The 13,592-nt window shown below is 34.1% G+C and overlaps 1 protein-coding gene across 1 annotated transcript; it reads right to left on the bottom strand.

Moving 5' to 3' along the window:
* Nucleotides 1-929: 929 nt before the first annotated feature.
* On the bottom strand, nt 930-3,029 carry LOC109220025 (protein ODORANT1-like). The gene is made up of 3 exons (XM_019384484.1): nt 2,687-3,029; nt 2,356-2,485; nt 930-2,257 (listed from the first exon to the last, which is right to left on the bottom strand). The coding sequence occupies exons 1-3, from the start codon at nt 2,817-2,819 to the stop codon at nt 1,240-1,242; spliced, it is 1,281 nt and encodes a 426-aa protein (XP_019240029.1). The 5' UTR covers nt 2,820-3,029; the 3' UTR covers nt 930-1,239.
* Nucleotides 3,030-13,592: the final 10,563 nt, after the last annotated feature.

Raw genomic sequence — 13,592 nt, 5'->3', positions numbered from 1 at the left:
TATTACAACTTTTAGCTAGCAAATGAAATAAGTTTTAGTCGGCCGGCTAATTTTGTATTTTACCAAAAATTTGTGAGGGTTTTCACCCTTTTCCATTTTCTTTTTCCCGTGGAATTCCATGTGTTTCATTTTAAATAAATGCCAATATTTGACTAGACATGAGTCTAGAAAATACTCCTTGCGCTTCAATATAGATGACTCACTTTCCTTGTTAGTCCGTTCCAAAAAGAATGACACATTTTTATAATTGGAAATGATTCAACATTAAACTTTTCAATTTACCTACCCTTAATGAGAAGCTTTTATAATCGCACGAATGTCATGACCCCACAAAGCATTTACCTCTTAAGTTTTTAAGACTGCAAGTTTCAAAAGTCTCCTTCTTTTCTCTTAAACTCTGTGCCGAGTCAAACTACCCTATCTAAATTGAAACAAAGAAAGTAATTAACTTTTGGCACAAAGTACCCTTAGAACTTGTTGTTCTTAACACATAATAATGCTTCTATCATACTCCTGTATAATAGTATTTTAATAAAGATAAAATGAGAAATTCGACTTAAAGATTTTTTAATATGAAAATATGTCTACCTTTTAGAATATATAAAAAAGGGTCAAATAAAATGAAGCGGGCAGAGTACTATTTTTGCATGTAATTATATGTTTAGTGTTTAACTTCAAGCTTCCAAGACCTTTAATATTTTTTTCAAGGTATAAGAACCACATGCAGACAGCTATAGTAAGTTGTCTTCATCACAGATTAGTTAAAGAAACTGGAATTGACTTAAAGACAGTCAAAAAGTAAAAACTATCTCCATCTGTACGAGACAAGGATAGACACCCATTTAGGCTATCTTACAGATAGTCGCTATCTTTAAAGGATTCTTTTTAGGTTTAATTTGAATAGGAACACATAAGTGGTTACAACGGTAAAAACTAGAAAAGTCGTAAAGCTTTTCGATTGAATGCGTAATGACTCAACAAACACAATTACAACCTGGAAATATAAAGATCTAGAAATCACAAAAGGAAAAAATAAAAATAAAGTACATTTACTATCATATACCATACACAAAAGGATGATCAACAAATTTCAATATTTTATCAAGAATATCCAGTGTTGAGACAACGGAAGGAAATATGTGTAAGACCTATTTACAGATTAATAAAAAAAACTCTATAACACACACCTGTAGGGAAGTAACCGTCCATGATAAGTGAGATTAAACCTGTGAAAATAGGCTAAGAAAACTGTCCAAAGGCGGCGGGAAGTCTCTGATAAGTGTTACTATTGTATAAGTTTGCAGTTTGTAGAGACGATTGTTGAGGTTGGTTTTGAAGCCATGTTGTAGTAGTACCCAATGAACCTTGTGTCATGAACTGTGTCTCGGATTTTGTTTCGTTGTTGTATAAGTCAGCTTGATGTTGAGACGAAATTTGATGATTCTGGATTGTGTTAGAACCTAGTGAAAATGGGGTTTGCAAATACTCAGACCATTTGATTTCTTCTCTCTCTGGTTTCCCACTGCCATCTGTTGCTGCTGTTGATGATCCCCATGCGAAAGCTGCAGCATTGTTATCAAAGAATGAACAGTTGCTTTGTAATTCAATACTGTTACTGCTACCATTACTGTTGCTGCTGATAGTACAAGCTTCCCAATTCTGGAACTTGTTGATATTAAAACTACTATCAGTAGGAGGAAGAGTAGTTAAAGAAGGCGACTTTATACGTGCCAACGGGGATGTAATGAGCATAGAATTCGACATGGGTGAAAGGCTACAATTGAACTGATGATCAGATACCATGTCATGAGCAGAATTCTTATTACTGAAGAGAATATTGGTGTTGGGAGTGTAATTATTCAAGTGTTGAAAAGAGAGATAATTAGCAAAATCAGGAGACTTGCAATTTGTGGTGAAGAATTCATGAGTTGGTGGGGCAATATTATTGGTCTCAATAAGTGGATAACGGTCCATAATTGTCATTGAAGATGGCTTTGGCTTTTCTATTGAAAATCCATTCTCATGAGCAGCCTCAACAAAATTAAGCTGATCATTATTTGAGCTTTCAGAAACTTTGTCAGTGTTCTTATTATTACTATTTGCCGACGCTTTCTCTTCATTTTCAACCTCAGAAAGTGGCTTGTGTGTATTTGGATCAATACCTCTTTGTCTTAGCTTTTTCTTAATAGAAGAGTTCCACAGATTCTTAATTTCATTATCTGTTCTTCCTGGTAATCTAGTTGCAATTTGAGACCACCTGCGAGTAAACAAAAAAAAAACAATAAGGTCAGCTCAGGTTAATTATAACATCAATAAAATTGTACAGTTTTAGTGAAGGATATAAGTAATAATTACTTGTTCCCAAGGACTGCATGAAGTTCAATGATCAAATTCTCTTCTTCTTGTGAGAATGTCCCTCTCTTTAAATCAGGTCTCAAGTAGTTAATCCACCTCAGCCTACAACTTTTTCCACACCTCTGAAGACCTGCCACACCATTGAAAAAAAAAAAATCACTAACAAGAAAACTGGAAAGACAAAATAAAATAAAAATAAAAACAATTACAGTGCCCATTTCAAGCAAGTTGGGGTCGGCTATAAAATAAAGTACTGCAATTATTTCAATTCCAACATGCATTTTCAAGAAAAAAAAAAAAAAACAAGATGTTGTTTAGTATAGTAGTGCACCTGCTAATTTAGGGACTGAACTCCAACAGCCATGACCATATTTAGTAATATGCTTTATAAGTTTCTCATCTTCTTCAGGAGACCAAAGGCCTTTCCTTAACTTCTGTTTGTAACAACAAGAATGTCTCCCCATGTGATATTGCAATGCTGACCAAAAAGTTCAAAAAAAGAAGGCAAAATTTGTAACTTTTTTAGTTGAATGCTAATTGAAGCAAGCTGGTGGATTATATTATGTTCTCTTCTCTATTTTCTTGTTAGGAAGCAAAGAAAACTGAGAGAGAAAATGATGTAATAATAGTTAGGAAGGAGAGTGGAAGCTGTGGAAAATGAAAGGGAAGGCTTAGGAATCAAATAGATAGGAGATGGAGGTGCCTTAAAAAGAGAAGGTCGTATTCACCAGATGATTCCATTTTTGAGGTTTATTTAATTTTTTAGTATTAATTTTGTTTTCTTTTCTTATTTTTTCCTCTTTAAATTCTATTTTACTTTGTCCCTTCATTTTTATTTGTTCACTATACTAAAAATATATTTTCACTTTTACTTGTCCATATTAACAAACAAGAGAGAAACACAAATTTTTTTTCTTCTTCTTATTTTACCCTTATCATTAATTACTCATTCCCTAGATTACTTCTCAATAGTTTTAAAATGCTATCATTATTATAAATAAAATTATAAAATACATACTTTATATATTTTCTGGAATACAAAATAAAAAGTGGACAACGGGAATACCCTTTTGCTATATTTTGAATTTTGGAATTGGAGCTCCAATATTCTGACTTGCATTTGGCTTATCAAAGGGTTTTGAGAAATTAATGAGTTTGACAGCACTTGTGGGGCACCAAGACAGATATTTATTTCATGGCCACAATTTTTTTCTGCAATAAGTACTGTTCGTGAAGTCTTTGTGAAAAATTAAATTAGAATTTTGAGACAAGTTGTTATCTGGATGACTTTGTTTAAGATGTAGTCTATATGTACCATTGAGTTTGATATTGTGTGCTCCAATAAACGACTTATTTTGAGTTAACTTTATTCCAAAGATTCCAAAACACAAATACGGGTCGGAATATTTGAATATGTTTAAAGGGGTTTGAAGACTAGAAATCTCAATGATTAGTTAATGCTTGCAATGGTAAACGAAATTAATTAATGGTAAGGAAAAGCCTTCTGTCATTAGACATTCCCTTGTCTTTCATTATTGACATGATACAAAATTCCCTAATTAAACTCTAATCACATTTTATTATGGATTTTGGCGAGGTGGAGTTCAAATAATCAACTTGTTTTTCTAATTTGATCTTTTTCATGCAGCAATCCGTGAATCATTATTGTGAACTCATCATAATTTAATGTATAATGAATACTTCAAAAATATGAAAACAATTTTTTTCCCTACGGAACATGAAGGGTATCTTCCATCTTCTCTTGAAAATCGTCTATATTCCACCAACTCCCATATCATTTATCTTTCTTTCTTAGACAGAATCAAATGAGATAAAGAAAACAAAGAAGACTCTGAAACTTCCCATGATTGGTTGTGATTTTTTTTTTTTAAAGATTGTTTTGAAAAAAAAAAATTATTTTGTCCTATAATCATTTGTGTGACTAAATCAAAATATTTAAACAAGTAAACGGTGTGTTTTTCATCTAAACACAGCCGATAATGACAATGATATAGCTGTCCGCTTCTAAATTCAGAATACTCAAAACTTTAGAAAGGACAAACTCCGTTAGAATTAATTGATTACTTCTTCAGCCTAAAGTATTGCACAACTTATTTTTATTTTGAATTTACTTGAAAATAGATTTCATCCCTTTCTTATTGTTAAGAGTTTCAGAATTCAGAATTTGTTTTCAAGTTTCTTCAATTGTGAAATAATTGTCAGGCTTTTAAGTATGGCACTGCCATCTAAATGTACCTAGTTGAACAGGCTAGCCATGAAAATATGTTGTCGTTTCGCTTGGGCAGCATGACTTTGACCTTATATAGACCATAAAGTATATAGTTGGACAAAGGGAATAATAACTATACTCGAATAAAAAAGATTTTAAAAAGGACAAATATTGCAATAAAACATGCTTTCCAATAGGGGTGGCAAAATGGTTAAAAGAAAACAGTTAACCATCCATTTTATCCACTAAAAAATGGGTTGGATAATGAACTTTTTAAAAACGGGTCAAATATGGATAAGGACCATATTATCCATTTAGAAAATGGATAACCAATGAGTAACCAATGGATAACCAATGGGTCTAACTTTTACATTTATAAAGCCTCAAATTGGGGTTCCTCAAGTTAGGGAGACTAAGAATTCTCCCAAAAGTGATCATATACAAGAAGTCATGGATAATATGGGTAACCCATATTATCCGCCGGTTAACCCGTTTTTTATCCCTATTAAATATGGGTCGGGTCGGATAGTTGATCCGTTTTATCATATCCGTTTTCGACCCGAACCATATCCGACCCGACCCGCCCGTTTGCACTCCTACTTTCAATAAGAAAGACATCAAGCGATAGCAAATTTCTTTACTAATATTGCAAATAAGGAATATGGAAAGAAAAGACAAAGAAACTCTAAGGGAGACGGCAAAATATGAAATGAGTTGTACAAGCAATATTTACAGTCTAGTGATACGTATAAAATCTCTCATATGTTGATTCAATTCTAGTTATATAGTTTTTTGTTTTCTCATTTCCTTTCCAGATCCTCATAATGTAAGTAAAAAACTAGAGGCAAAAAAGAAGATGAGTTGTAGTGTAGTACAATATAAATATAGGGAATGAAATTGCACAAATTAATTAAAGTCTATGTATGGTGAAGCATGCAAAGTTGCTTATACGTGGTGACCCAATATGATAGCATTCTGTCTGTACCATAAAGATACTAATATACTATTGCTCCTACATGGCTTCATGCAACAATAAATTCAAAGGCCACTACTTATAATTGATGGGACAACTTTAGGTTAAGCAAATGTGGCTGCCTTCTCTTCTTTCTTCATTCACTATATAATTTCCTATCTTATGGCTGCTCGCACAATTGTTTTGGACTTTTGGTATCTTTTCTGGTCAATGGATTAATTTGCAACAGCTGTATATTAGCCACGTCATAGAAAAAAAAGGAATTAGTCCATAAATAAGGTTTCAAATTTCCAGAATTTTTCTTTTTCTGTTTTCCTTTATGGTTTCATTGTTTTTATTTACTTTACACGTACGAAGCAAGCGATTCGTGAAAAGTTTCACAAGTTTGGTCATAAAAGTTTGCATGGCGAATTTTTTCCAAAACAAATTTGTGGCCAGAACTTAGAGGTGTAACTAGGGGTGTACATGGACCGGGTTGGTTCGATTTTTAGGAAATTCAATTTGTGGCCAGAACTTGGATCGTGAAGAACGCGGTCGAACCGCGACCGCGGACCTGAGGCGGGTTGAGGCAGTATACTTGCCATATACGTACCGCGGTTGACCGCGGCCGCGGCTGTCCAGACGTGAAAAAATTGTCCTTTTTCGCGTAGGAGAAGGTATAATAGTTTGGGCCCGACCCTACTTGGTATATATACATGGAAAAACGGTATTTTAAAGGAGGAGATCAATTTTTGACACACTTTTGACATAATTTAGACCTAAGGAGGCTAAGGAGACCGGGGATTCGATCTAAGGAGTCAAGAACACACTGGGAGCAAGACGGAGAATTCTTCAACGAGTTTTTCCTTCCTCTCCCTATTTTTCATTGTTGGTTATGATTTTTAGTATTGTACTTTTACATACTATTATGAATAGCTAATTCGTTTTCGAGGGTTTTGATGGAACCTTTTGTAGGATAAATTCTTGTTATGTTTTTATATAATCGAGCCGTTGGATTTCTCTACTTGTTCAACTACGTGTTTATTGTTGTTGATTGAATGGCCATCGATTGACTGTGCCTATTTATTATGTGTTGCTTGAGAAAGGATACATATTTAGGTGGTTGTTGAACAACGTCACTCCTAACGTATGTGAGAAATTAATACAGCGGGTTTAAAGGTTTAGAAATAACAAAGTCTTGACGTGGTCATAATGAGCGGTTAGATAAAGCCAACTAGCGTAGTTCGAGAGAATATGTCTAGTAAATTGTTGTAGTTGCTCGAGAGAGAATTACGGCACCTAAAGTGCTCACGATCAGTAGAGAATACATTGGCAAAATTGTAGAGAACATAGCTAGAAGGATTCCGACAATTGGGGCAATCATAACTCTAGACCTCCTTAATTTAGTCTCCAACCCTTTGTCTCGTTAGTTGATAATTTTACCGCTTTCTAATATTTGCTAGTTAATTAGTTAGAAATATAAATTTCAATCTTTATAATTTAGAAAATTGTTCAAACTTGTCTTTTGAGTGATATTAAACAGATATAGCTAAGCCTTAGTTCTCTGTGGGATTCGACTCCGGACTTTTAGACCGGATTATATTTGTAGCGACCGCTTATCCTTTTTAGGACTAGAGTTGGGCGTGATCAAATTTTGGCGCCGTTGCCGGGGAACTAACGGTGTAATTGTAGGTGTATATATTGCTAGGGTTCAAGTTTGAACTTTTATTTTGTTTTGTTTTTTTTGTTTTTTTTTATATAACTGTTGATTTGAGAAACATGACATCTTGAAATTATGGGAATTTAGGTGTAGATAATTCTACTATTGATCTCCATACATATTGTGAAGGAAACCACCCGTGGCAAAATTTTCAAAACGTTCCTGAGAGCGAGTTATGTGCACCAACTCAATCTTATTTGTGGAATGTGTGTGATGTGTGTGGCGGTAAAATGGTCACTTTTATGGTTGTGCTTATATTTCTTATCTTCCCCCAACCCCTTACTATGATGGTTCTACCTTTTCTTGTGAAGTTAACAGGAACAAAGAACCTGGGGATGCAGACCTGAAGGAGATCAATGATATGTTATAGTGCCTTCTGAAACAAAATAATGAAAAACAATTGCAGATAGAAAGGCAAGAGGCAACTATTCGCAAGTTGGAGGCTCAATTGAGTCAAGTGGTTGGAGCTTTTATTGCTCAACAAGCCAATATTGAGGATAGTAGCCAAGAAGAGCATGAATTTGAGGCGTTAATTGGGGAGGACAGAGTAGAACATCAACAACCTAGCCAACTACAATTTGAGGATGTCAATGTTGAAGAAGTGAGACTAGATCCAGCCAAGGACTTTGAGGGTATAAATTTTGTTGACTCTAGTATCATTAATGTTGAGGAAGTTGAAAGTCCTGAAGTTCATGTGTTTGAGCGCATTGGTCCACACTCCAAGCATTTTTCCACACTATGTTTTGATGATGATATGAAAATAGAGTCATCTGAACCAATCGAAGAGTCAAGGAATGAGGAACAAGGTGCATATATTCTGGAATTCTTCTTGCCAGAAAGTCAGGATTACATACCTCATACAAAGGCCAAGGAGTACAGTATACTACATTATTTCCTTGGGCAAGTTAGATTCGTTCCACCGCCCCATGACCATAATCATAAGCTTGAATCAAAACTTGGGGTTCAATTCATAAGCTCGAGGTGGAGGCAGAAAGTGATTCACGTCGTGCCGCGACGTTAAATTAAGCGCTTGTTGGGAGGCAACCCAGCTTTATTTTTCTTATTTTTTAATTTAGCTTATTTCATTTATTTTTTATTGTATTATTCTTGTAGTGTCTATTTTTTATTTTCTAGGAGCATGGAAAGCAAAGGTATTAGAAGGATGCAACAGCAAACCAAATGGTTGGAACTAAGTGTGAGGTACTCGCATGAAGGACCAAGCTTGGGAGAAGTCTGAGTACCCCATGAGCTGTTAGTGCTTCGGCCTTTGGCCTACCAGGGAGTCTCTTTTACCCTTTTATTAGTTATGGTGTGCATTGGGGACAATGCACAATTTTAAGTGTGGGGTGAGGAGATTGTCTGGGTGACTTTCTATGCTATTTTAGTTGTGTTAGTTTAATTGAATACTTTTTTTTTAAATAGAAAAGATTGGACTTCTCCCGACGATGGATCTATTAGACAATTTTCTTGAGGGATTTAAGTCTAAAGAAAAAATAAAATAAAAAAAATTTCTTTGTAGGTAGTGTAATAATTCCCCCTTGGTTTTTCTTTGTGCCGCGGTTCTTTTTCAAGGGTTTTGTTTGAACCGGGTGTAGTTAGTTTTTTTTTTGGGAATAGGAGCCATTGTATTGTGTTTTGAAATGAAGCAATATCTCTTGACTTTGTTATGCCTTGAGAATAGTGAGTACTTTGGTTGTGATGCTTAGGCTCAGTTTTTGACTCTTGTATAAGTACCTTAAATTGTATGATTTTAAATTTGCTTTACTGCTTTGACTAGAGTATCTTGATGAATCCAATCCTGAGTGAGTTATGTGCCATGTGTGTGTGAGGTTTGGGTGTTATTTTGTGCATTGCATTTGATGCCTAGAACTTGCCCCGTGTGTTTGCAAAACGAAATAGTAGTTTTATTCAGTCTTGGAAGTGATATAGGCGTTTTCTTGTTGAGCCAGATATGTATATTTTACCCGCCTAATTATTATATATCGTAGTTAACCCCTTTGAGCCTGTAATCCTGTTTCTTTGGCAACCACATTACAAGCCTTACCCATTTGTTCGAATTAACCATCTATTTGAACCATTGTAACCTCTCATGAGCACTTGAATTGTTATGAACTGTGTAAAAGTTAAAGTGTGGGGTGGTTGGTTTGGCTTTTGAGTGAAATTAATGAAATCGGAAGAAAGGTGCACTGTTTTGAACAAGTAAGAGCCACTTGAATTGAAAAAAAAAATAGTTGGATTGTTGTGAAAAAAAAAATCCCTTGATAAGTGGTGGCTCTTGATGTAAGTGTGCTTAAAGAAGAATGTGGTAATATACATTGATGTGAAGGTGGAGTTTTGGTTTGACATAAGTATGGGGTTTGAATGATAAAGTATATGTATTAAAGTGCTTAGGGAGGTGTAGTCACTCTTATATCTAAATGTATCCTACCCGTCCCGTAGCCTACATTACAACCAAATAAAGTCCTAATTGATCCTTGATTGAATGAGCTCGATTAGTGGAGTAGTACACTACGGGCAAGCCTATGGTGCATATTTTGTGGCATATGAATGTTATTTCTGAGAGTGAGTGAATTCTTTCTATCTTGAGTTCCTAAGTGTTCTTAAATTTTATTGTCCGGAAACTATATCGATTTGGATTGGTTCGGTTTTGTCGCATTTTTCGGATTTTCGTTTTTTTTTTGTTACGTGAATATTATTCAAATCTTACTTTGTTAAAGTTATAGATAAAGTTTTGATAAGTGAATATATGTTTAGTAAATATTGAAAAAATTGATAAACATATGATCTATTAAAATATTCCAATAGGAGAATTTTGTTAGTAACATATGATAGTTATTTTCTTAGTCGTCTATCAATAATTTCCGTCAATGTACGCTTCCAAGGTTAACACATGAAAGGATCCCAAATATTTCTACATTTTTTTTTAAAAAGTCAATATAAAATCTTAAAAATATATATAAAAAATTATATATTTATATATCGGTTTGGTTCGAATTTATTTACTCAATACCAAACCAAGTCAAACCAAACCTAGTCGGATTTTTTAATCAGTTTGGTTTGATTTTTTGATTTGGTGCGATTTCCTGGTTCGGTTTGAATAACAATGTAACTCCACAACTTCTACAAATTATGTCTAAGTTGTGGCCAGTTTCGTTCGTTTCCATATGTTGCTAGTAGTAGGGTCAAATATAAGTGTGGCTCTTTTTATTTAGGGGCAGCAGGAAATTGTGGCCAGCACTTGTAATTCCGCACGTCCCAAACCCCCTCCTCAACCTGAGGGGGATTTTGAACTTTTTTCATGACAAAAAATTCCGTATTTTCAATCGTAAAACACCTTTTTAGGATTTGTTCTTCTTTTATTTTTTGGCATATATGTACCAATCATAATTCTGCTTGTGTAAGCTTGCTCACGTTATCGATCTCAAGTTAATGACCAACGTAAAATTTTAATCCATTTCCCTATTTATACATATTATGTTATCATCCCTTTATTAGTGGATTAAGTTAAATTCAACATGTGGGGCTAGTAAAAATTTTCTTTTGTTTGCCGTCTCGTTTGGGACTTCATTTAAATAAACTATGGGCTAATTAAGCTATAACATTAGAGACAACCATAAAAGACTTAAGAGAAATGTCAAACGAAAAATGTAGCATCTACAATTGGTTTCTTAGTATAAAGCATCCCTTAATAATTTCTTAATAATAAGCATCTTTCTTAAACGGCTAGATATTCCATGAAAGCTACGTGTGTAGACACGTCTAATACTTAGATAACCTTTCTCTAATCCTTCTTTTCCTTTAAGCACGTTCTTGACATTGAAGAAAATAAAAGAGAAACAAAATTGATATAAAAACAAGTATCATAAAGTTTATCTTTCTGTAATAGTTTGTCTTTATGTTCTCGCGCCAGGAAGGTTCCTTAACCTTAGCGATGTCCTAATTAAAAAAGTTCTCACGAGATCATTTTTTAAGAATTATAAAAATTATTAAGAAAATGAAGTAAGTAATAAAAAAGAAAAAGGACCCATAAGGGAGAAACTTGTAATCTCCCATACCTCATCATTAGCGGCTGAGCTTATCTTTATTTCTAGAGAAGAGTACTGTATGAGCTGTTCTATCAAGTCAACTATTTATGGGGTACAATGCTTATTCCCTTTGTTATTTATTGCTCGACCAAGTTTTAATATTTTTTTTTTGTTGTTGAACTGGATAATTACTTATCATTTTGCTTTGCTGTAACTTATAATATTACTTTCCCCTCGCCACATTAAAATTAAAATAATTATTAAACCATGTTGAAGTTGCATGAATGGAGCATTGTCGTTTGTACTTAATTTGGGCTTGATATAAATCCACCATTTTGATTTCTCTGACCATTTTGATTCCAAGTTCAGTTTAAAAGAGAATATTTGTACTTCCATGCCATAGCCGCCCTGCGGAGAATATCTTCCTATATTTAATTCCATAAATGGTTTTGGCATTTTTAACTTTTCCCTTTTTTAATTTTATTTTATTTTATTCATACATATATATCTTGTAATCCATTAATTCTAGGATGTGTCCATTGATTACACCTCAATATCTTCATTTTTTTCAATATTATGGACGATAAGTCCTTCCAAGAGTAAATTTGGAAGGACTCTGTGCATTAAACACAGATTAGTGCAGTAACATTCTGAAAATTTTACTGTACTTTCACCCGTTTATAAACATTTTTTCTTGTACTTATTTCACTGCATAATTTAGGAGTGCAAGGTTACCGATGAAAATGCACATTAGTATATATTCTTTTTCTATATTATATGTCTGTTTTTATTTTTTTTCTCATATTTTTGGGCATTGAATGTGAATACGGCCAACGACAAGAAGTACAGCAAAAGGGGTCTAAGCGGAGGTACAAGCCAGATTGGTGTTGTGGGGATGTATCCAATGAAATCCATAAAATAAATAATATCCATATAATTTTTGTTTTAGTCCATACAAGTAGTATGCATTTATAAATATATGAATTTGTAAAATGAAATTTGCTGAGCTGTGGATTCGATTTAGGGAGGATGAACATTTACTAAGTCTCCTTAATTGACATTAAAAGCTTGTGGTCCCTCTAACCAAAGGAAATAATCACAAACATTTATATTGAAGAATACATTTTAAAAAAGGGGCTTTGGCCTTTGTGGGGTTTCTTCGTTCTTGAGACTCTACGTCGGTCCTTCCCTCTTGTTACAGTTGTTTTAGCCTTTGTAGGGTACGTTTCTTTCTTCAATAGATTCTATTAACATCATACTCCTTAAGGTGAAAACTCATTAATTTCGAAACCATACTTTCTATTCTGGTCCATAATAAGTGATTTTTTGGTCTTTAACATATCCCTTAAGAAAATACTAATTCTTAGAAAAAAATAATATTTTGACTAAATTACCCTTAATTAAAATTTGCATATTAGTAACTTGACACATTGAGATATGTAAATAAGTCCAAATTTTGAAAAAACAAAGTAAATTCCTTCTTGATTATGTAAATGGTCACTTATTTTAGACCAAAATAAAGAGGTCAAAAGTTCGCTTATTATTGACCGGAAGGATTATCAATTAATGTGTTGCGGAATATCGTGGGTTAACTAGCACACAATCACACACAAAGCAAATAGAGAAGAAAAATCAACACAAGGATTTAACGAGGTTCGCCTAAGCCTAATCCTCGAGGCAAAAAAAGAGAGAGTTTTCCATTATGAATGAGAAGAAAAGCACAATACAATCTCTAGGATCCCCAACTACAACCCCTATATATAGATCCCAAAAGGTCCCAAACATATATGAGAAAGGTTTCCCAATTTGACAAGGACTATATGTTTTCCTTTCCCAAATCTATTAGGACAATGAGTTTTCCTAAACCTATAGGGACTATGGGTTTCCTAAAAATACAAGGAAATAATTCAAGCCACAAATAATAAATCTTCCCCTTGGCTTGAATGCTCTTCATCAACAGGAACAACGTCTCTCTACCTTGCCCTCAGCCCTCACAAGGGCTCTATTGATTGTCGCACGCATCAATCAAGTCTAGGCAACGCCTAAACTTGTTAAGAGACTTAATCTCTTCAGCCATAGCGCTAATCCATCGATTTGGTTCTATACTCGGAATAGCTTTTGGATAGCTATAACACTCAAACGCATCAACGGTCTCTGCAACTGCCAAAGCAAATCCCATAGGATTCGTATATCCAAGAAGATTCCCATCAACTACGTTTGCAAACCTTTGCGGTCGGTTGATCACTCCCTTCTCTCTGCCTGTTGCAATGCTATAGGGTTTTTGCGCAGGTGCATCAACATTATCGTCTT

The sequence above is a fragment of the Nicotiana attenuata genome, unplaced genomic scaffold, assembly GCF_001879085.1.
Source record: "Nicotiana attenuata strain UT unplaced genomic scaffold, NIATTr2, whole genome shotgun sequence".
NCBI lineage: Eukaryota > Viridiplantae > Streptophyta > Magnoliopsida > Solanales > Solanaceae > Nicotiana > Nicotiana attenuata.
Note: the sequence above shows the minus strand (reverse complement) of the source record. Positions and strands in the feature narration are given on the sequence as shown.

Coding starts and splice junctions, on each gene's coding strand:
- LOC109220025 (XM_019384484.1), bottom strand. CDS start 2,819: ATGGGGAGACATTCTTGTTGTTACAAACAGAAGTTAAGGAAAGGCCTT. Junction 2,486..2,686: donor TTCAGTCCCTAAATTAGCAG/GTGCACTACTAT, acceptor ATGGTGTGGCAG/GTCTTCAGAGGTGTGGAAAA. Junction 2,258..2,355: donor CATGCAGTCCTTGGGAACAA/GTAATTATTACT, acceptor GTTTACTCGCAG/GTGGTCTCAAATTGCAACTA.